General features: G+C 39.1%; 1 protein-coding gene across 1 annotated transcript; it reads left to right on the top strand.

Annotated features, from left to right (window-relative positions):
• The first annotated feature begins 1,054 nt into the window (after positions 1–1,054).
• Positions 1,055–24,486, top strand: LOC139450778 (B-box type zinc finger protein ncl-1-like). Its single transcript, XM_071232610.1, has 11 exons — positions 1,055–1,162; positions 4,013–4,513; positions 5,206–5,316; positions 7,757–8,017; positions 9,147–9,458; positions 10,508–10,907; positions 13,283–13,706; positions 14,383–14,543; positions 15,564–15,752; positions 16,266–16,417; positions 18,420–24,486. The coding sequence occupies exons 2-11, from the start codon at positions 4,028–4,030 to the stop codon at positions 18,726–18,728; spliced, it is 2,805 nt and encodes a 934-aa protein (XP_071088711.1). The 5' UTR covers positions 1,055–1,162; positions 4,013–4,027; the 3' UTR covers positions 18,729–24,486.
• The last annotated feature ends 428 nt before the right edge of the window (positions 24,487–24,914 follow it).

The following is a 24,914-nucleotide window of genomic DNA, read 5'->3' on the forward strand; positions in this document are numbered from 1 at the left end:
TCAAGTGGACATGTACTATTATCAAACTACATTTCGAAATACGTAAACACATTTAGTACTATATATGATATCAACTGTCCGTGTTGCTTAAAATATAAGTAGAGCTCCAGATAAGCTGCGTATCTGCGTAAAATACGCATTAGAAATGCAGAAATACGTAGTAAAATAAAATCCAAACGTATCAAATACGCAACGAACATTACAGATACGCTACAAAAATAAAACTTGTGCGCATCTTCAAAATATTGTGCAGTAACCCTGCGTATTCGATTAGCAAATCAGCAACATATTTTGAAATTATAAACGGGCATTCAACCAACCTTGCCAAACTCCACGATGACAGTTACATCATGATCATTTGCCATCACACTTTCTTGTGGAAGTATCGTGGTATTTTTGACTCCTATAAAGCTCTCGAACCCACACGACACCAGTTTGCAGGGACTAGATGAATAGTGTTTTTAAATATTTAACTTAGATACTCACATGTGTAAAAACTAGTGGGTAACAGAAATTTGAATACCCAGATAGAATTACTGATACCCAATGATTTTAAAATGCATGGGTAAAATACCCTCAACACCAAGCTCCGAGTCATTATTCAAGAAATAGCCATTTAAGCAGGACAGTGGGTTGTCAGAAACAAATATCAGCGCTGGCATTGTTATTCATATTGTACAGTAGTAATTGTATAATGATAATAAGGATATTCAAGAATATACGACCACGGACCTAAAAATAATCTGGTACGTGACACGAAATATGCATGCATTGCAACTGTTTTGGGGCAATTTAAGATTGTGGAAATTAAAGGAGACGTGTTTTAGCATTGCTCTTCGTCCCATTTTCATCTAGTATTGTAAAAGTGTTGAAAACAGAAGATGTAGTGATAACAACTGGTAATTTGAATTTTTTTCCGAGTTCTGCAATTATTTCCCACGTGTGGAACTTCTGTTATTTTGTCAACCACCTGTTCCACGTGATCGACCGCATTTACTCTTCCCGCCGCGAAGGCACTAGTGCGCATGTGCATTGAAAATTTCATCGATCCAAAGATGGCGGGAAGTAGATCAGTGTCCTGGTGGACGTGCTTCTATTTTCCTTAATGTGTTGCCTAAACATCGCAAGTAACAGTAACGAAACATCCCTTCATGCATTCCAGGTATGTCTTTCTCCTGCACGCACCATCAATAACCTTGCTTGGACAGGAACCTGGGTAGATTTCTTCCAAATTCCGTAGTCGACTGTGGGCTAATGAATCCCACGAACAACGAGACAGAACGTGACCTCAGAATGTAGGTCTTGGAAATGTTTCACGTCTGCCTGCGGCGATTTTCTCGTGTCCACCAAGGCTTGTAAATGGACCGTGCATCTGCGATTTAACTGAAAGTTTATATACGTATGTTTATTTATATATGTTGCATGCAACAAGTGTTGATATCTCGTGGGCGGTTTCGTCGCACATGCGCGCGCAAGTGATGGAATTTTGCGATTTTATTTAGATGATATTGCAAATTGTATTTTCATGACTTTTGTAATCGATTGAGTGAATAATGTATGAAGAAACACTGACGTGTCGCCATGGCGTAAATAATAAACACTAATTTGCATAACACTTGTGCTTAGGCTTTCTTTCGTGCCCCGTGCACTCGCAGGAAATTACACTGGGCAGAACGGAAACAACCTGTTTAGCGAAATACTAAAAATCAGGAAGTAGATTTGGGTCCGTTTTGTTTACATTATCATTATTATGCATTATACGTATTTACAATTCTTTACCATAATGACTCTTATGTTTGTTTAGAGGCCATATGGTAGCTACATGATGAAAATTATGTGAAATGAAAGGGTTACCATTGCCCAGGTTCAAGGTCTTTTGAGGTCGACATTCTATTTATGGAACCTTATTTATATATATACGAATTTGGTAGGCCTAGTTTGTTGACGTGGTGATGGAATGAGTAAGTCCGCCCCCCTTTAGTGTATTGTTCTGTGGAGTGGACCCACACCAGTGTGTGCACAATATGTACATACCACAGCCGTAATGCGAACCAGCTGACTTCAGTTTTGCACTGGCAGGAATCAATGAGCAAAGTAGGTCACAGCTTGGTTACAGATTGTGTAGCAACAACCAGTGTCGAGGTTGTATACATTGCTATCAGACATAGGTAATTAATTCACTTTTCATATTTTGTTCCCATTTGTCAACATCATCAATATGATAATTATGATTGTTCTGTTGTGGATTATTTTGCGAGATACCACTAGGTTGCTCTGTGGCATGTATTTTGTATATGTTAGATCATATTTATCATGGTGGATACTTTTATAACAATTCATAGCACTTGTTATGTGAATATGATAAGTTGCATGATAATATTATGTTTTTTTATGAAATCTCATAATATCGATGTATGAGTGAGAAATGCAAACGTTTAGGCTACGCAAATAGTGCTGGTTACATCATAGCAACAATTTAATGAAATAATTCAACAATATGTATAGAAAGACAGAATGGACTTTTCATAGAATATTATTTCTCCCATTATTGATGGTTCTGGCACCAGCCAAACTACAAGAACTGGAACCATTGTGACTTGGCAGAAAATCCTGCCCTGAAAAAAAATATGTCCTCTTGACATTTTTCAGTGTTACATTTTTCTTCTAAGTTTATCCCAATGAATGAAGATTGACTAATATTTCTGTTGACCATTACCAATGCAGGAATTACATATTCTATTCTTCGTCTTACTGTGATAGTTCCTGTGCATGTATCTTTGAACCAAGCATGCAGCCTTAGCAATTGACCTTTTTTGAGGCTAGTCCAGGGGACTACATGGACTAGTCACAGTAGTGTAGACTTTTTTCAGCGGTCTTCTGTGTTTATTGCTGGTCTGGCTTGAATGAGACAAAGTGTTTTAGTGTGTTAACATTTTCTGTCTGTTTTATTCAGTTCCAATTTGTAGCAAAGTTGAAGCACTGCAAACTGGATCAGAATTACAGCCCTCAAAAATGCAACTAGTCAGTGACTACCATTGTTGGATTTTTGCTTTTCCTCATCAATAATTAGTAGTGTTGGGCTTGCAGTCTAGTATGAATTTCGAAGGCTGAGCATACATGGCTCATGTTTGATAAAGACTTGTAGATTCTAAGCATTGTCCCATGTTTCATGATCATATAGTCTACTTAAAAAATAATAATCCTGTCAACTGGGTTAAAATAGGACATGAGCACTATTGCTCTCGCAAGATCATAGGCGACAATATTTAATTTTATCAGTGGTTTGGTGACTTTGTTCATTGTGTCATCATGCCCCTGCAAGTGTTAAAAAATGAAGCCAGGGGTTCTTGTCATAACCCTTATGTTAAAAATTAAGTTTTTGCTGCTACCAAGATTCCAGTACCTTTAGAGAAATGTTCAAGGACAGTGCAAGACATAGTATACATCAACCACTTGTTAGTCTGTTTGAGACTCCATTGTTTTCAGACTTTCATGATACAGCTGAAAACTTCAACATTATCCCAGTAAAACTTACAAATGGATGCCAAGACGTGTCAGTAGATTTTGTATTGTAGTAACAGAGCTTCATATTGATTTGTGTCAAGTGGACACACCTGAAATGATATACCTGGTTGTAAGAAATGTAGGGACATGGGGCCAGATTGCACAGAAATTGTCTGAGGGGCATTAATTTGTCGCCAGAGAAAAGTTACCTCACTCCCCTCCCCCTTCCTTCAATGACATGCTGTGTGATACAACTGAAATGCCAATAAAAAACGGTACTAAATCCACATCGCTCAATATGACGAGTAATTATGTAGAAATCACGTGATTGCCTGGGTTCGCTTCATCTTTTATCAAGATATTCGTTTTTGTGTCAGTTTTGGTTGATTGACCATGTTAACAATGCTCATTTTTTGTGTGCAGAACAGTACTAGTTCTCCCAGTCCAGCTTCCCAGCCTGAAACTGAAAAAATATGTATCCTTGTCATCACTTCTGCTTTGTTTTCAGGATCTTGTGTAAGTAATGGCCTCTGAGGACGGTTCACCAAAGGTATCGCCCATTTCCTCACCGCTTCTGACTTCATCTTCACTGGAAAATGAGGAGCAAAAGTGTCCAATCTGTGAAGAGAAGTTGAAGAAGCCTAAAGTACTGACATGTCTACACGTCTTTTGTGAGGCATGTCTCGAGAAACAGATAGAAGAGGACAAGGATGAGGATGAGGACGATGGGAAGGATTCGGCCGTCTTTGTGACGCCATCGTGTCCGAGTATAATATGTACCCAATGCAAGCAGGAGACAATCATCCCCTCCAAGGGGGCCAATGGCCTGCCCACAGAGCATATCTTGTCCGACATGCTGGACATGACCGACATGGGAGACATGCAGTTGGTGTGTACCAGCTGCAAAGCCAAAGAGAAGGCCGTGGCCAGGTGCAGTGATTGTGCCAGCTTCCTGTGTCCCATATGTGTCACTGCACATCAGTTTATGCGATGTTTTGAAAATCACAAGGTAGGGTGTTTGTTCAGTCATTAAAACTGATGGTTTAACTGTGAATCAAGTCCATATGTATGCTTGTTAGTTAGGTGTATAATCACACCCATATGTTTTGGGTCAGTTGCTGAGGGTAACGTTTGCAGTTTGTTGGGTTTTTGCAGGAATTTTAGAATGGAGTATACTTTGAGAAAATGGTGGTTCTTTGAAATGTCATGTATTATTATTAACAATGTCGAGAAATATGTTGTTTTTCTAATTTATTGTAAGGTGATTTGTGCAGATACACATTGCCATATATGTTTTAGAAAGCATTAATTAGGACCATGAGTTACATGTGCAAAATTGACAAGGCACTGGTTGCATCCAGTTCTGTATGGGGGGCAAAGAACTCAACTAGTCTCAACCAGAGCATGCAGCTTGTGCATAGTATTTGGTTATGAGTATTTTCTTTATGACATTGTGTACATAGATATTCATCATCATAAGTGCCAAATGTCCGATTGATAAAACACATCTCCTCAAATGATATTTAAAACCAGCATCCTCAGGATAAAACATCAGACATCCTGATGCCCCTCGGTTTTCTCCCTGGAAGCAGGTTTTAGATATGGTGAAAGTCTGCGGACATGCTTTGCCCTTCATAGATAAACCTTTGATTTTATATTTTCTCAACAGCTTCATTGCATGCATTTTGATGTTTGCTGCAGGTGGTGTCTTTCGAGGAACTACAGAATGGAGGTGGCTTAACAATCCACAAACCGATTTTCTGTCCAGTCCACACAAGTGAAAACCTGAAATACTACTGCAATACTTGCCAGGTAAGTTTGTCAACGTATTCTTGTCTGAAAGAAATTTAATAAAACAATAGCATGGATAGACAAGGTCAATAGTCTGTCAGTCTGAGACTAGTAACAATCTATGCGGAAGAGTTGTTTATATAAGATATCTTTTCCTGACTCACATTTAAGGCTAATCTGTACTCATTTCCTGAAAGGTGGTGGAAACTTCCTGAACTGTGTTCCCAGAGAACACAGAAAACATCTCACCCGAACGCACCCTTGGACTGCACATGTGCACGGTAAGCACATGGCCAAGCCCTGTTACTAGTAACTCATTTTCATTTTCACGCCAAGCGGGTGGTTGGGGTAATTCTCCTGAGCTTTGTAATCTGAACCATCCTATGATATCAGATGCAGACTGCTGCAGCTGAGAAAGGGTCTATGAAGTCTGCAGCAAAGATGCAAGAGCTATTCACAGCTTTCTCCCAACGTGCATCAGACATCAGTGATGCAGAAACAACCCCTCATGTTGGATTCATCCCTCATGCAGGCACAGACATTAACACAGCCTCCACCTTCTCACAGGCCTAGGCCTTCATGCAGCCCTGAGGTTTCACACAGAGGTTCACACAGCAACCTATCTACACAGGCCTTCGCACAACCACCAGCCCTTAAACAGAGGCATGGGGGTACATGCAGATTCCAGGGAATGCAGTTGCAAGGGTTCACTCAACCTGCAAGGTTTCACATAGCCTATGCTGTTCACACATCAAAACCTTTTGGAACAGAGTGAGATACCAGCTTCATAGTAATTCGTGTTACCCAGCAAGTGTTTACTTGCTATACAGCATCACCCAGCATTAGAGACATTCCTGCAGAGATTCTAGCCTTCATACAGCCATATGCCTTCACAATCAGGAAACATGGCTTCGTCTGCTGCGAAGAAACCACACTTTGACTTTTCAAGAGAAGAAACCGAGTGTTTTGTGGCTCACTATCTGAGTCATGAAAGCCTGTGGAATGTCTCAAGCAAGGATTATTCCAAAAGAGAAAAGAGGAACGCTGCATTGCCGTCTTCTTCACACAATTTCGCGCAGCAGATGACTGCTGCCACGTCTGCTTCAGACATTTTGATACCATGGAAACAAATTATTGTGAGCTATCATGAGATCGACACTCAATTGGCAGATCGAATCGTGTGAGTGGTAGCAAATCGATTAGTCGATATTCATTACAATCACGGAACATGTTGTACAAAGTATGGAAATCAGCATGTCGTTACGACCTGTTGACCTGTGTGAGTCGCGCTTAAGGTCTAGTGGACGAAAACTGTTATTTTCTAACCCTGAACGGCTGAAAGTTCATGTTCCCCTGTTTTACTATGTAATTCGTCCTTTTTACTATATTCCCCCGTTTTACTACGTAATACGTCCTTTTCCTACTACTTAATCCTTCAAAGTAAGTGGGGAAAAGTCACTTTCCCTTATCAAACTTTACGAAATCTAACAGATTTACTACCCTTTCACAAGGAGATGGTTCCCTAGGTTTATTTCATACAGAAGAAATTAAGAACAATGTCCCATTCCCAGGGGTTCAGATCTTGAACAGATCTTGATCTGAACAGTGAACAGGTGAAACCCTCCACCAGCCGTTGGATTCAAGCAATAGGTATGAGTCATGATAAGATAAAATATGTATTTCTTTAGGGTAAAAATATTATATATTCTTATCCTGACTCATACTCTAAAGCACCCACACAGCTATGCCCCCTTCACATGTTTCGGACGATTAAATATATTAGGAAATAAGAGAATAACGAGAATTCAGGCTTAGTCACATGCTTCCGGTGCTTTTCTCTGTTATCCCCGAACACAGTTCAGCAAGTTTCAACTATCTTTCGGAAATGAGTAGAGATAAGCCAGCGTTAAAAATTGGCACTAGTCCTGCAAACTGCCGGAAAGTTAAGGTATCCTTAGGACTAGTAGAAATTTGCCATTTTTAAGGGTTTTGCTATATGTTATCATTATAAGGACTAGTGGGCTAAATATGTTAGTTTCAACCCCTGTAAGCAATAGGATTGAGTCAGGATAAGTAGAAATAATATTTGTACCCTAAAAAAATACATGCTATTTACTTAACCAATCGATAATACCAATTGAGTCTTACCTCTGAGTAATGAGCTTATTCCCTTCTCAAATCTTATTTGTGGCTGATATTCAAATGGACATATGATCTACACAACTAAACAAACTTTATGTCGTTAGCCAATACTGCTCACTCATCACCCCAGGCGTTATAATAAACTGAATGTGTAAGTGATCTTAAAATGAGCTGCCAGACAGGTGGAGGAAAATTTCATGCAACAACAAAAAAGTTACCAGCCACAGGCAGTTATTTCAGACACTGGCTGAAATATTGCTGACTGTGACATAAAACAAAATAGACATAAGCATCATGTTTGTGCTTGTGCATGTTGTAGGTGCCGATATGTAATGATTGTATGCTGAGCGAGCACCGTCAGCCAGAACACAGCCACGAGAAGATCTCTGACATTGAAGAGCAGCAGAAGGAAGACCTCAAGTCGCTGGTGACGGAGAGCAAGAGCAAGGTGTCCATTTGTCAGGAGGCTACCTCCAACCTGGAGAACGCTCTGTCCGAGTTGCAGATACAGCGGGACAACGCCAAGGGCCTCATCCAAGAAACATTCCAGAGCTGCAAGGCTGTACTAGAGAAGAGGAAAGTAAGTTGATGTGATTGGTTAATTAACCTGTTGGGTTTATTGTCAATATATAAACTTTTGACACTATACTGTATACAGTTATATGAGCTCAATAGCTATTATGGACCCTAAAAATTCAATATTGGGGATGAACATGATGAAGGTCAAGCTTGATAAAAAAAATGTTTGCATGTCCATAAAAAAATATTGATGGGATAAAGAGTGTAATTGTTTTATTATAAAACAACAAGAAAAAGATAGATTCAACATCTCAAACCATGTGAGCAGAAACATTAGGAAGTTCTAACAAATGGAGACAACTGATTGGCTCAGGTTTAGGGGGTTCTGGGTAAGTCCCATTCTAGTCAAGACCAGACTTCCGACTCAGTGAACATTTCTGTCAAATGACACAAGACTGCTCCTAGACCAATGAATATGGGGGGAAACTTTGCCCTATTTAATAAATAGAGATTATTATACGAGTAAGTGTGTCATACTGATACTAGTTTTGAGTGAGAGCGAGGGTATTTGCATGAATTCTTACATGAGTTACGTAAAATCAGAATGACATGAATGTAGTGATAAAATGCTAGTGTAATAGTTTCTTTATTACTCGTTTCTTAATCCTTTTGAGATCCCTTTAGAAAAGTATTCGGATCACGACTGCCTTCTGAGAAATTACTTTTGTTGAATGCCGTCAACTCTAGTGTGACGTCATTCCACCCTTTACGTAACAATAAAATTTAAATGCCGTCAACAATGCCCTCTCGATGAAGTAAATAATACTGGTGTGATAGTTGCTCTGGTTAAAATACGATTTTTTATAATAATAATTTTTTTGGAAATAATAATCATTATTCTATTCAGTGCATATTTTGGCAAAGATAACCACAGTTCTGGTCAGACAAGCGTGGTCACCTTGATGCAGTTGTAGAAGAAGTCATGTTGAGTGTCTGTAACAGATGGCAACTCTGTTATGGGGGGAATGTAAACTGATAGTTTTATCCTCTACGCCAAAGTCTGAATGTGAGAGGCATGGGATATACTAATAAGTTTGGTTGATGCTGGTTTTAAGACTTGTACCCTTCCCTGAAGTCAGAACATGACCTGTCGTGTCCATTCGGTAACAGTCAATGCTTGTTTCTCAAAGGATGATCTACTGAAGGAACTGGAAGAAATGCACTCCTCACAGGAACTGGGTATCATGGAGATGTTTCACATCGTGGGCAGCACAGTGGAGAAGATAGAGGATGCCTGCAAGTTCACAGAGCGCGTGCTGGAACACGGGAACAGTGTTCAGATGCTCCTGGTGAAGCAACTCATCACCAGCCAGCTGATGTCCCTCATCAACAACACCCCAAAGCTGGACGTCTCGGTGGATATCAAGTTCAATGCTAACACTGATGTCTTCAAGGAAGCTGCCAAGAAAACCTTTGGATCTTTTGCCAAGGAAGAGATGAAGGTATTTGGAGTTGATACTTGTTGGTTATGTGTTAGGTGTCCACATTTGATTCATGTGTAGGAATTGGGTGTTTATTTTGATTTCATAAAATCTGGAAAGCAGAGAAAACCTGAAAATTATGAGACATTGGGTACAAAGGTTTGATATTGGGAATGTTAGTTCAAGAGATCTCTTTGCTTAGACTAGGTCCTCAACAATGTATGCTGGTCGGTTGTTAGATGCAACTAAATGTTTGGTTGTCAGGCCTGGGTGACTTGGTTGAAAGTGTCATCGTGCCCCAAGAGTGTGGATCGTTATTCACAATATCAATCACTGGGTTATCTGGCCCAGACTCAATAATTTACAGGCCGCTGTCATATAGCTGGAAGATTGCTTAGTGATGTTAAACAAGATATAATCAAGTTGGAGAGCATGTAGGAAAAAGCTGGTATATAACCTGGAAATCTCTAGCTATTTGAACCACAGATATTTAAGAAAGAGATATATGACATACTTGCACCCTTTCCAAATAAGTTGACATCTCAAAAATGAGGTAATGCATTGTTGAAAATTAAAACTGAAAGCCTTGCATCCATTAGAAAAAGGTTCAGATGATCCATATTCTTCACAGAAAAGCAAAGTTTGCTTGTCCCCTATCATGTAGCAATCCACCAGAACTCTTCTACCTCTCCTATCATGTTCCCCCATTTCATGGGGGCACAGGTGGCCCAGTCGTCTAAGGCGCTGCAATTCGCTGTGCAGAGTTGCGTCCCTTGGGCACGCCAGAAACCTTTGATTGTGAGTTAGAATCCCGGTTCACCCCGATTATGTTTCTAGGTTTGTCAGCACCATACCCATGCTCGTGGGTTTCACCGAATGGTAAACGTCTGAGACCTGCATCACTTCAGGCTTTCCTCCTACATTAAGCTGACGCGCCGCTATATAACTGGAATACTGTTAAAAGCAGTGTTGAACGGAACTCACCCACTCACCCACCTCCCCATTTCACTTGTTGATTCATATTTCAGAAAATCTTTCACTCACTTTTGTACACAATTTCCTTTTAACAGATTGACACTCAGCTGTCATCACTGCACTCATCATTCGACAATGATGCCTTTTCCCTGCCCCATGGGGTTTTGAGCCCAACCAGCTCCATGATGGCTACCCGATCAAGCATCTCGGATTTCATGCCATCACTGCGATGTATCACTCCTGTCTCAATCAACGGTAGCGTTGTTGACTCCCTGCACAACATGGTGTCTGTGCCGCCTCCTATTGGGCGGTGCATCTCCGGTGTTGGGCACCCCTCGAGTCAAGATAGCAGTCTATCACGCAACTCCCACAGCCCTGCAATGTCTGACAGTGGGATCTCCGTGGACGCAGCCAGCACTGGTAGCAGTCAGAGTGCCACCATGATCAACATTGCAGCCATGGCTAAACTGGGGTCTGTTGGATTCAACAATCAAGGTAAGGGACAAGTGGGTTGTACTGCCTCCAACTCAATGTTGCAAGATGTCATGATGAATGTACAGGCAGTCACTTACACCACTGGTCCAGAGCCTAGCCAAGTAAATTTCTGTTCTATCCATGAAGATCAGCTAGTCATAGTTCCCTAAACAGTAAAACCTACAGAAAGTGATGCTAAGAGCCATGTTCAGGCTAGTACTAATACGTTGCTGGCACAGATTGTACATATTGAATAAGCAGCTTAGGTGCGATAAGCTGTGCATTGTTGTGGCCCTTAGTTGTATATCCATAAAATGATCCTGGATTAGGCTTAAAAAAACATAGTCTTGGTTCTCAGACACCGCCCGCATCATAAAGTCTGCTGCATGTTTCATTATCCCCCGTCCCAACGAAGTTGGGGGGGGGGTATAGAAATGGGTTCCGTGTGTGTGTGTGTGTGTGTGCGTGCGTGCGTGCGTGCGTGCGTGCGTGCGTGCGTGCGTGCGCGCGCGCGCGCGCGTCCCCAAATCGTTTACGGAGCATAACTCAGAAACCGTTATATATTTCTCTCAGAAACTTTGAATGTCTATCAGACTCATGCTGAACTGGTACCTTTTGCTATTTAGGAATTTTATAAATTTTTATTTTTTACGTTTCCATGGCAACAAGTTGGACTTAGGTTCTATAAGGGTGATGTTCGTTTCTAGAGTGTAACTCAAAAACCGTTAAATACTTTCTTACAAAACCTTGCATGTCTACCAGGCACATACTGAACTGGTGCCTTTTGATATATAGCACTTTTAGAAATTTTTATTGTTTATGTTTCCATGACAACAAGTTGGATTTAAGTTTAAATATAGGATTGGTTTACTTAAGGAGTATAACAAATAAACTGTTAAATATTTCCTTGCCAAACATTGCATGTCTATATATAAAGCGCATACTGAACTAGTGCCATTTGATATTAAGGAGTAAAGACATGTTTATTTTAGAATTTCCATTGCAGCTATTTTGACATGGGCTAAGAGAAATGTTGGGTCAGTTACCTGGTTTGGGACCATAACATGTTAAAATGGGCGGATATAGATGACTTTACGTCAACTATATGCTTGTCTTTATTTTCATTTTCAAAGTAAAAATTCTGTATAAGTCCTGGGCTCGAACACATGATCGCAGCAGTGAAATGCTACAATATTTAAAAACAGTGTGATCCAATATAGAAAGGAATACCAGGAATACTTGTATGTAGGGAGGCCCTTTTCCCAGGTTGATTATACACTGTTTATTTGGTTACATTCTAGTTACATTCAAGTTTGAAAAAACCAAACCTAAACACCATCCACCTACGCTATATTTTCAAAAGCCATTGCCTGAGAGCCAATTCTTTTATTTTTTTATCCTTAGAATCCCAGGTACCCTGATTTTTTACTTCTTTTAGCACCATGTCTCTGCTTGTGGGTCAATCATAAGGTGTAAGCAAAATGTCTTTCTATCCAAATTTAGAGTATAGGCCATGATATAACTGAAATAAGACTGTGATTTTTTTTATTTTAGGTGAAAGTGTTGTTGCTTTTTGTTTGAAAGTTGACCTTTCTAAATGAGCTTCGTGACATAAGCTGCTACGTATCAATTATCATCATCATTTGCCTCGTGGTGTAATTATGTCTCCCCCAGAATGGAGGGAGACATATTGTTTTTGGCACGGTTCCCGTCGGCGTCCGCGTCCGCGTTCCCACCGTTTCCGGACCATAACTCAGAAACCGTTTAATATTTTTTCAGGAAACTTTGTATACACATTAACCCAGCACTGAAGTGGTGCCTTTTGCTATTTAGAGATTTTTGACATATTTATTTTTTCTCGTTTCCATGGAGATAAGTTGAACATAGGCTCTGAATGGGGGTAAGCTTGGTTTCCTGACCATAACTCAGAAACCGTTTAATATTTTTTCGCGAAACTTTGTATACACATTAACCCAGCACTGAAGTGGTGCCTTTTGCTATTTAGAGATTTTTGTCATTTTTATTTTTTCTCGTTTCCATGGAGATAAGTTGAACATAGGCTCTGAATGGGGGTAAGCTTGGTTTCCTGACCATAACTCAGAAACCGTTTAATATTTTTTCGCGAAACTTTGTATACACATTAACCCAGCACTGAAGTGGTGCCCATTAGTTGTTTGAAATTTCTAGGAGTTCTATTTTTGTCTCTGTTATTTAGTAATGGAAGGTGGGAATGAAGAGATGGGGTTTAACGTGAAGTAAACGAATGAATGGGGGTTAGGGGAGTAAAAACACTTTCTAGTTGGTTTTCTTTTTTTTCATATAACACTACTCAGATCCACACATATTGCTGTTTGTCGTTTTCAAATAAAAGTTAATATGACCTTTCTGCATTACAGGTCAGGTGACTTTAAATGGTCAGGTGATATCGGGAATGAACATCAACAACCCCTCCACTGGGTCAGGGGGAGGTAACTCTAACCCGAGCAGTCGCACTCAGACCCCCCTCTCTCAGCCAGACACGTCCCTTAACATTCTCACCAGTGCACCTCAGCGGTCACCCAACTCCTCCAACCTTGATACACTGGCCAATCTGTTCAGTCAGTCGTCTCAGCAGATGAATGGTGTCAGCAACGCACTTGGTAATCTCAGCAATCTGACCAACCTGGCCAACCTGGACACCATGGGACTCGGGAACATGGGCAACTTGATGAACTCTCCGGACGATACAGACATCACCACTTTCGACCCATCTGTGGCAGGTGGCAGCAGTCAGTTCCCACCTATGCGACGTGTCAACAAGATGAGCGCAATGCAGATCAGGTAGGAAAAGTGTGCCCTGTAGACTTGTCAGATGTTGTTTTCAGCTGAAATAGTCCTTTGACATGAATAGGCAGTGCCTTTTAGAAAGTGGTAACATTTGTTATGTTCGTGATAACACTTACCTAGTAAAGTACAAATTCTAGTCCTATCTATCTGCAGGATACGTATCTTGACTACCAATTGTCAGACTTCCATTTTAGTGGAAGCCTTGGTGGCTGAGTGGGTTCGGTGGCTGACTTTGTGTACTTCAGATTTATAGGTGCCTCACTATGAGTGTTGGTTCGACTCAAGGATGGAACTCCATTAAAAAAATTAAAAAATTCTAGAATTTTTACTTTACTGAAAAAGTGTAACCCCAACATGCTCAAGTATAACTTGTTACATTCATTTAACATTTGTTCTTGTGCAGTGGGGTCCTTGAGTTTTGTTACAAAAATATTTGACTCGATGGATCCCTTTTATCTTTTGCTTTCAAAGTTTGGGTAATAACAAGGTCCCCTTGACTTTCATGCTTAATTTCAAATTCTGGTAGGGAATGGTTCAGAATTTTTTTAGAGACTGAAAAAGCGTTGAAACGTGATCTCTATGTTTGTTCACTATAATTGACAGGAATGATACCACGCAAAGCAGTCAAGTCTTCCTCTATGTCATCGTACACATGTTTATCTTGATTCAGATGCAAGTTTGGTCAGTTGGGTCCAGGCAAGGGTCAGTTCAACTCTCCCCATGGCTTTTGCCTGGGTATTGATGAGGACATCATTGTGGCCGACACGAACAACCATCGGATTCAGGTGTTCGAGAAAACTGGAGAGTTCAAGTACCAGTTCGGCATACCAGGTGTGTATATCATACAGCCATTGACTACATGATGTGGGGATTCCGGATCAGAATGGTGCTCCAGTACCTTGAGCTGTTGTAAGAGTCGACTCAATTTGATGGCTTTTATTGAATTGTTTATTAACCCCATGTGAACCCCAGTGGATGCATTTAGTCATGGTTTTGCCCATTGCAGACTTTATTTTTATTGATATGGGTGACATTGTACTAAACAATGTTAGTCGTAAGTCTGTGTTAAGGTATGTGAGTTATGATCCTCTTAGCGCCTAGATCGCTTTGTACAACAGCATCATCGTCATCCTCAGTCTGTCTGTTCATATTTTGTTTCTGGAGCATAATTTGAAAACTGAAAGATTTTTCATCCAAACTTGGTACATGTATTAACATTTGTGTATATAGACCAACAGATTTGATAGAAATTCTCTCATTAAATTGGACTTTGTTTCAAATTTGTGGAGGCAGGGGGGATTTGTCATCTTCTGGTGACTCTTGTTTAAATTTAAAGGCGTTAAACAACATTCAGTTATTGACGATGCATGTGAGAATTTAAAGTTGAAGCAGTATCAATTTTTTGTAAAAAATGTATAAGTAAATGAGAAATTGAGGTATTTCATTCCTCTCTGAACAAGCCTGATTGGTTTGTGTTGGTAATGATTGACTATAGTTTCGTGTCGTTACATCAGTTAGAAAAATGTTGTGTATCATGCTACCTCTGTGATTATGGGCTGTAGAGCTGTGACGATACACTTGGTTGCGATGTGAAGTCTTGATAATACGGTCATGACACATAGAAACTTGGCATGTTAGGGCCTATTGTGCACCATCAAAAAGAAAGATGTAAATATGAGACAATTATAGCAACAGTAACATGAGAACATATTAGTTAACATGTCATAAACCTTCAGTTTAGTTTATGACCTCATAATATGGCTCTTGTGAGTTTTAATAAAGTATCGTGATAAACAGTATTTTGAATTGTTCCACCCCAAATAATCTAAGTATCGCCATCTTGTGTTGCAGGTCGAGAGGAGGGACAGCTATGGTACCCACGGAAGGTTGCCGTGATGAGGACGTCGGGGAAGTATGTTGTGTGTGACCGTGGTAATGAGCGCTCCCGCATGCAGATCTTCACCAAGAATGGACATTTTGTCAAGAAGATAGCTATCCGCTACATCGACATTGTGGCTGGACTGGCCATCACACAGCAGGGTTAGTAAAGCTCTCTGCTTGTTTTGCCATTAGTCGTAATGCAGTCGGTTTCATGTTAAACTTAAGGCTTCGTTGAACTCATTTCCCAATCACAACTTAATGAACATGAGAATATCTTCACACACATTGATCAATATGGCTTTATATGTTCAGTGTTTTTGTTCATTATAGAGAAAGACCCTTAGAAACAGTGGAATGAAAATAGTCAGAAAATTTATATTCATTCTTCCAAATGCAAACTTATGTGTTAACAACAAATAAATTGTGTGCTCACTGGTTAAACAGCAAGACAGTGGGTTGAAATAGGTTGAAAACAAAACAGGCTTTGCTATTGCTGCATAAATGGGAAAATTCTGATAACATTTTTCGAAGAACACAAAATAATAATCTGAAAAATCTGCTATGGTCACCTTTGCCCACCTAGCGTCTAGTTTTCACAAATAGGCTGGCCTTAGGATAATTCCTGTGTCTGAACTGTTGTATAGTTTTTTAAGTAAGTTTTATTTTTCGCAGGTCACATTGTGGCGGTTGACAGTGTTTCACCTACAGTTTTCTGTATTGGTGAATCTGGAGATCTGATCAAGTGGTTTGACTGTAGTGACTACATGCGGGAGCCATCAGACATTGCTATCAGCGGGAAGGAGTACTTCGTCTGTGACTTCAAGGTATGTCTGTTCACACAGTAGATGGTACTTTTCTACATTCAGCTTTCTGTGAGGATTCTGGGTCAGAAAAGATCCCCAGTGCTTGTTGTGAAAGAAGTCTACAGTGCAGCGTTACAAATTGGCACTAAAGTACTCATGGAAATGAAAAAAACCTGTTTTGCTGGATTTAATAATCGACACAAAGCATTACGTAGATGTAAATACGAAATAACAAAACAACTGGAAAAGTACTAGTCTGGATTTGCTAGTTTTATCACAGTGCTCAATACAAAATGTACTTTACAGGCGGTAATTTGTGGGCACTTTCAACATTCAAAAATAAAACGTCCAAATTGACATGGCAGAAACAGGCTATAGGCATTATGCAAGTTAGCCTGGAAACAAGTTATCAAAACAACAATAAAAATAACAGCTATGTTTATGTACATAATAATAATGACATGTAAGTTGTTGTTTGAGAAGGGAATATGTTACTTTTACGTTCTGATATTTTGACGATGATTCACTATCCCACAATGCCACTCACAAATCACTGACCACTGACAAATCTCATGCACGTGGGTTTCAAGCACCTGTTTTCACCTGTTGTCAAGGTGTCAAAGGTCATGGACATTCACCTTGATCTACTAACACCTGGTTATGCTCAGTTTCACAATAGTCTGTTTTGTTCATATTTTTATACACTTTTACCGTGCGTGTAAAAAGCAAAAGCATTTGTGCCAAGGCCCAATTAGTACTAATTGAGTTCTTTGAATATTTATATATTTTGTATATTAACTGCATTCATTTAAAATCTGAGATCGAAAAAACAGGTTTTTTTTTCATTTCCGTGAGTACTTTAGTCCTGTAGTCCTTGCCAAACTGCCCAAAACTTACTCTATCTCACACACTATATGCCCACCCATTCATCCCCACATCACAATAACTCTAGCCTATTAGCTCTAGAAAGAGAATGAGTTGTCAGGGGAAATCAAGTTTTCAGGATCGAAAAAAGTGCATGGTGTGAGATAGGGCAAGAAATTGGCACTAGTCCTGTAGTCCTTGCCTAACTGCCCAACAGTTAAGGTATCGTAAGGACAAGTAGAAATTTGCCCCTTTTAAGGGTTTTGCTATTTGTTATCATTATAAGGACTAGTCGAGTAAAAATGTTAGTTTCTACTGCTGCAGTGGGGATCTGATTGTAAGGCTCTGTGATGTTATATCATTGTATACATCTGGCATTATCATTGCTAGGGGTGAAACAACACATCGGTGCACCGTTGCATCGTGAATTTTTGAGTGAAAATACGATACTCAAAACGTTTTTTCTGTAAAGGTGATACCCTTGCTGAAATAAATTACCGACTACTCGTTCAATGACCCCTGGCGTTTGTCAGTCAGATGTAGCAAAATGTGTTGTAATTTGAGTTTCAAGTTCACGGCTGAAAAAAGCCGCTTTGAACATGTGTCCACAGCTAGGTTTTTGTTTTGAACCTGCTCTGAAATATTTATTGTCAAGAAGTTTCCATGTGATTTGATGTAAATATGTGTATCGTGATAGTACCGTATCATGACCTTGCTGTCTCGTTTCACCCGTATTCATTGCTCAGGGTTTCAGTCGAAGGTTTGTCTAGCCGAGACTTGGTTATTTATTGGCCACATTAATATAGCAAACATTCATCACAGAAAGTGGTAGCCCAGTGGTTAACATGTTCGCTCGTCACGTCGAAGACCCGGGTTTGATTCCTAACATGGGTACAATGTGTGAAGCTATTGCTGGAATATTGCTAAAAGCGGCGTAAAACCTCACTCACTCACTCACTCACTCACTCACTCACTCACTCACAGAAAGTATCATAAGGAAGCGAAGTTGGGTTTATGTTCCACAGTAGTGATGGAAATGTCTGTGTTCACTAGTAAACCAAACCAGACAATTCACTTTTGACCCTAACCATCGCCATAAAGGTGGAATATAGCTGGAGGTGGCATTAGCAACACATTTAATCAGCTCTCTCTCCTGCAGGGCCACTGTGTGGTAGTGTTCAACGAGGACGGACAGTTCATGAGACGCATTGGTTGTGAGAACATCACCAACTACCCCAATGGCATCGACATCAGCGACGCAGGAGACGTCCTTGTAGGTGACAGCCACGGCAACCGCTTCCACGTTGCAGTGTTCCAGCGGGATGGTTCTTTGATCGGAGAGTTCCAGTGTCCCTATGTGAAAGTGTCGCGCTGCTGCGGGCTGAAGATCACCTCCGAGGGTTACATTGTCACACTTGCCAAGAATAACCACCATGTTCTGGTGTTAAACACTTTATATATCACTTAACTCATGTGCCAATATTCTTCAGTGTAACTGGGGGGATTTACTATTGGATTCCTTTAGTTATATTATTATATTACTATTATGTTTACTGTTTATCCTTATATTATTATATTACATTTATTTAGGTCCACAATTAATACTGAATACAGGATAATGATTCCTTGAGGTAACTAACCTCTGTTGGCAAGATATATAGTTTTTTAAGCACAGATTTATATAACTATATCCAATAGTCAGATTGTTAACATTTTGTCACGTTTTATGAACAGATTGGGTGTCCAGGGACAGTCGGTCTCCTAGCAGTAGATAAAGTAACCATATTTGGGCTCTAATTGCCAATCAACCTTATGCAACATGCTTTATTTCTAGTCACATATACTCAGTCCTAACATGACCATTATTTTTTGCTGTGCCTTAAGGGATTATTGTTTTTTTTCTGTGTTCATAGTATAAAGCTTTACAAGAGATCATATTATATTTTCATTGGTGATGTTGACCAAATTATCACTTTTGTGTTGTAAATTTATTCACCTTTTTTGAAGTTATTTGCATATACTATAGAGAAGCCAAGATTGCTCATGCAAAATGTTTGTATATCTAAAAGACCATTCATAGTTTTACCCACCATACTTATTTAGTGTATGCATCTAATCAAAATATTGTTGTTTACTACTGTGTTAATTTCATATTGGTTTATGCCATTTCCTAATCTTAGGGCCATTTCATGGAAGAGTTAAATGTGAATATTTAGTTTTTCAAAGGTATTCCAGAAGATATATTTTATCCAGTAAATTTTTGGACTGCAGTTTAATGATTGAAGAGGTGTTGCTCCCTTTTGAGCTCGCCCTCTTCTGTGCATTGTTTAGTCGTCTCCAAGTGTTGACGTTTCGGATCATTTCACTCCAGACAATCTAGTTTTAGTGGTCATCACAACGAGCTTTTCATTCATTTAGATGGTGTTCATGTTCTTTCAATTCCAGTTTTGAATTTAACTCATAATACTGTAAAAAAAAAAAATGTTAACTTTTTGAGATACTGTTTTATTATTGTCAACTCCTTTAAGATTTTTGAACTGTTTGCATTTAGAGTTTTGAAGATTAATTTTCAAGTTTACCAAGTTTACTTTTGAAAAAAAGAGGAGGATTTCGCATCCGTGCAAAGACTGATATTTCCATCTTGGTCTGGGTTCAATGAAGGGTAATGGGAGAAGAGTTGACATGTTTTAATAACAATAGATCAAGAAGTGTTTGTTATGGCCATCGCTGTGGCAGAGGACGAGGAGAAATGTAACCAATCGTAGATGGCTAACGTTTTGAGTGCATGTTTTGAGACCAGACTGTTTTTATTATTAATATCAGGGGAGGCAGCGAGGCGGCCTCCTCCCTCCCTCCCTCCTCCCCCCCCCCAACTTCACAGGTACTCTGTGTCGGAGCTAGACAGGGACATTGTTATACATATACACATTATATATATACATATACATATTAATTTTTGGTGCTCTAACTGTACAGCTCTATTCAGGCTTTTAGTTTATTACATTATAGTTTTATTTCGTGTAGTAACAGTGTGGTCGATAGATGTCACACTTATACATGCGGATTATTAAGTTGAAAAACTTACCATTCTTATTATCGGAGAGAGAAGAGAGAGACAGAATTTAGTCAAATAGCACTAATCACTCCTACCTTGCCTGCCCAGTATTTAGTGACCAGTCAACGCTGACTGCTGTGGGGAGAGGAGAGTCAGCAGGTTGACGTGTCTACGATTAGGCGTTTTCTTTTATTTGGTATTATTCTGTATTATTTTTGAAATACTTTTCTATTAATTACACTTTTCATATACAATTATATATTTAATTGATGTTTTGCAATGTTATTTTTCCTAATATTCAGCTGATATTTTTTGATCATCTCCCTTTCTGTTGATTTTGTCAAAGCAATGCCCATTGGAAAGAGCTGCCATCTGACCACCGTGAAAAGACGACGGAATTCCAGGATTCACATTGGGCCGGCCACCTCTTGAAATAACACTTTACACTGTTGCAGGAGAATTGCAGTTGGTACTACTTGATTTTAACAGTTATTCATGTTTGGGTTGATCGTTCCAGTTAACTCAGTGTTTACTTACAGTTTTGCATTGAAAAATGATTTGTTTATCAATTGAAGCATGTGCTTTTTATTTTTTGCCATTCCCTAGTTTATGTTAATTTTTGAGAAAATCACATTGCAATGATATACAATGATACACAGGTAAAATCATTGTATTAGTTATTGTACACTGATTTTACTGTGTGCCAACTCCTCCGAGGCTTCTGTCTGTGCCCCATGACAGGTGTGTTGTTGTTTTGAGTCGTCAAAGTCGTCTTTTATGGGAATCGGGACGGGAGGGTCAGGGAATCAGCATTTCAACTGATACTTATTTACTCATATCTTGCTTTTTACAAACCGTGCCATATTTTAATGGCGGTCCTTGATCAAATGTGTGTTGACCGTGATCTCTATTTTCCCTACTATCAGTATTTACTGTTTACAATACCCAGTGTTGCTCATTCTTCTCTTATTGACATATATTTATGTTATTCAGCCTTCTATCAGAAGCAGACATTCAGAAATAAACCCTTGAAAAAGTATACATTGCCAAAAACTTTCCTATGCAGAGAATTGTTTTTTAAGTCCCTGACACAGTTCAGAGTTTTTCAAGTTTTTGAAAATACTATTGTTTTATGTACTGTCGTCTGCGTGAAGATGGTGAAAGGAGAATTCCTCATGTCTTCTTATGAGAAGCACAATGTAGTTTCTGAAGAAATAATCTGGATATTTACATCCAAAAGAGTTGTGATCTACATAATTGTTTTCAATAAGTGCCAAAATAATATTCTTTACTTTTTTCATAGCAAACATATCAGTCAAGCTGTCCCTTTTCATAATAATTGTCCTAATTGACATCGGCATAACACCTGTTGACAACATGTACAATAGGCAATATGCAATAGAAAATCAAATTAGAAGTAGTTTTTGCCTCAGGTTAACATAATCATACACTCAAGATCGCAGGCATGTTTTTCCACAAATACTGGCGAAATCATTACTAAAAGAGAGGTTGCAAATTTCCTATTGCATTTTATGCTATTTCAGGGGAGCAGAATTCGTGAAGGGGTGTTTCCAAAGTAATGTTTACACAAAAATCATATTCTGTTTATTGATGTTGTATGTCACATTTTATGTTGAAATTTGTAAAATGTGTATATTTTGCAAAGATCATGACAAGTTTTCCCGTATGTTCATCTGAACATGTCAGTTTAGGCATGGTACTTTGCAATGGCAATATTTGAGCATTGCCACAATAGACAAGAAATTTGCAGTAATTTACATTCACAGTGAATTATTTGAAGAAAAAATAGCATTAGTGCTGTATGAAGTTTGTTTCACAAATAACATGAATGCCCAACCAGACTGCTAATTTAGACATAAAGATGTATTCCCGAAAGCCAACAAGGAATGCTTTAGTTTGGGTTCTCTGTGGTGGTGTCTTTGAATAGGAGCACCAGTCCAACGAGCTGGTACATATTCTTATTTTGCTGCTGAAAAAATGAAATCTTACCTGGATCTGTGATGTGGATTTGACAATGTTATATTATACAACAGGATAGCAATAAACCTACCCTCAGAATTCAGTCGAGAATTTTCACATCACCGATTTTAAGATACATGATTTTAACGGGAACTTGGCCTTTTGCATCTTTTTGAGTTGTTTTATTCACAGCACATATCTTCTATATTATATATGTTTATGTATAAGAAACAGAAGAGAGAGATGAAAGTGATGTGAAAATTCTGATTGTGAAAGGGATCATTTTTCAATGATGGCTAAGGCTATTTATCCAATAGGTGCCTTGATAAAACCCAAATTGATTGGTATCCCTTTGTGTTTTTCCTTGTTTTATATAAATTTACACTGACCGTGATGTACTGGTTTGCTCAATTGTCTGTTTGGATTTGTTTTCCTAAAGTTTATGTATTTAGGACAGTTCTAAAGTAAAGCATTGAAGTTGTCATGTTCTGGATACTGGCCTTAGAAAACAAGTTTCAATCAATTGATGTCTTTGAGGAGTTCTATCAAGGAAGTCATGCTCCGTCTTGTCGATTTGAATTAAATGTGTCGATGGTTGATAGGCGTCGACATGTGTAAAATTAAATATTCTGTTTCTGGATTGTTCCCTTGCTGGCTCCCTTGATGAAGTAACCACAGGTGAAAAGGTTACAGATGATTGTCTAACACAGTTGAGAGATTCTGTTCCAAGCTTGAAACATGGTTGGTTGTTTGAGTTCTTGGGTAGACATTGGTCTTCAGTGTTTACATGCTTTACACTTTGCAATATTTTATTTTGTCCATGATCTTGCATACCTTCATTCCATAGTCAAATTGAGAAAACTGTACAAAAGATTTTGAATTCTTGTAAGCTTAAGATTTTATGGTTACAAGTAAGGTTATGAGAAATCCACTAGTTCAGGGGAATTGTATTCCAAAGAGTTTTAAAAAAAGATGATTTCGGCCATGTCTTGGAAGAGGTTTGATATAGAATGTAACCATGTCTTTGTATTTTCTCATATGCTGAGCCCTCCCTGTCCACTCATTGATGCCAAGTTAGTCTTGCTTCCTGGTCCATTATTTGGCAGTTTCACTTCGGTCTGTCAACAAGTGCCCGTCTCCCCAAGGAATCTGGCACCCCCCTACCCATCTCCTTCTCTATCCCTGTCTATTCTGTGTCTGACCCACCTAACGATGTATAAAGTACTTAACGCATTCCCATATAGCCCAGACGTGTTAAATATATGTATATGTTGTATTTTTGTACATTAGTGCTACCAGAAATTGTTATTTGTGCTGTTGTACAGTGTCATTTAGTTTATAGTGCAGTGTGGAAAATGCAAGTACTGGTCCAGCAAGTATAGTTGGAGATATTTGTGACCTTGCTAGCTTTTGCTAGTTGGTCTTATGAAAGTTCATGAAACAGGTGCCCTTTTGGGTGGAATGTACTTGACTGGACTGATACAGTGGTGGTTGTCGTTCCTTCCAATATCTAGTGCTATGGTGTAATATGTGGAGATTCATTTAGTCAGGAGATGTAGGATAGAAAATTTAGTTTTGAAAGGTTTTTACCCTCAGTGCATAATTAACAAGGTATTGCGTACAACCTCTTTGAGTTCCTTTTATCAAACCTTTTACACAGACCCCGTCTGATTTGCCAAATTTAAACTTTTTACTTTTGTCATGAGATTTGAAATTTAGAATGAGTTTTATTTATATTCCAGTTGCATATATTTATTTCTACAGCTAATCGTTATTTAATAATGGCATCGTTTTTATTCAAATGCGAACAATACCAAATTTTATATGTCACCTAATCCCCTTTTCTAAATATCGGACTTTATATTTTATTATATGCATTATATTCCTCCTGCATGTGCAAACGAGCAGTTTGTGCAGTCAGGAGAACAGGGTAGAGAAGGGGGTTTGGGCTAGGGTGGGTGGTGGTGGTGTGTTGGGGGCACAGCTAATGACAGACTGTTGGCATCCTTCTCAGCATTACTCTTCCAGCCCTGTCATGGGTGTCCAGTAAAGCCTCGGAGAAATTGGTGGCAATATACACAAGTATTCATATACATATATTACTATTTTTGGAGGAGTCATCTGCGATTTCTTATATGTTTATGTGAAGGAAATTGTATGCAAAGTGGAATAAAGGTGTTCTTTCATTCAATTTTTGAGTTGGTGAATTAGTGATTTGTTGAATGTGGCTGTCCGCAATGTTCCTGCTGGGGTGAAACTCCGACCAGGAGATGAAGAAGCATCATGGGAGTGAGTGAAAATGTTGCAGTCAGCAATTTCAAAGTGTATCGGCTTGTGTGGATATCGTGATATGTTTGATGTGGCATATCTTGCTTGTTGAGATTGATCCTGTCCACACTTTTGAGTTAGCATACTGAGAGTCTGATGGCTCGCTCAAGATGGATATTCCTGTTGCTTTATTGTAAGTGTGAAGTCGTAATTGAAATGCTACATGTGATATTGTCAGTAACAGCATTTAGAGGATTTGATGAGCTGAACATCCATGTACACCCCATGACCATTCAGACTGTAAAACCCTGTACACCCCACTACTGACTCTCACAGTACTGAAACAAGACC

The sequence above is a fragment of the Haliotis cracherodii genome, unplaced genomic scaffold, assembly GCF_022045235.1.
Source record: "Haliotis cracherodii isolate W230 unplaced genomic scaffold, xgHalCrac1.p SCAF_8, whole genome shotgun sequence".
Taxonomy (NCBI): Eukaryota; Metazoa; Mollusca; class Gastropoda; order Lepetellida; family Haliotidae; genus Haliotis; species Haliotis cracherodii.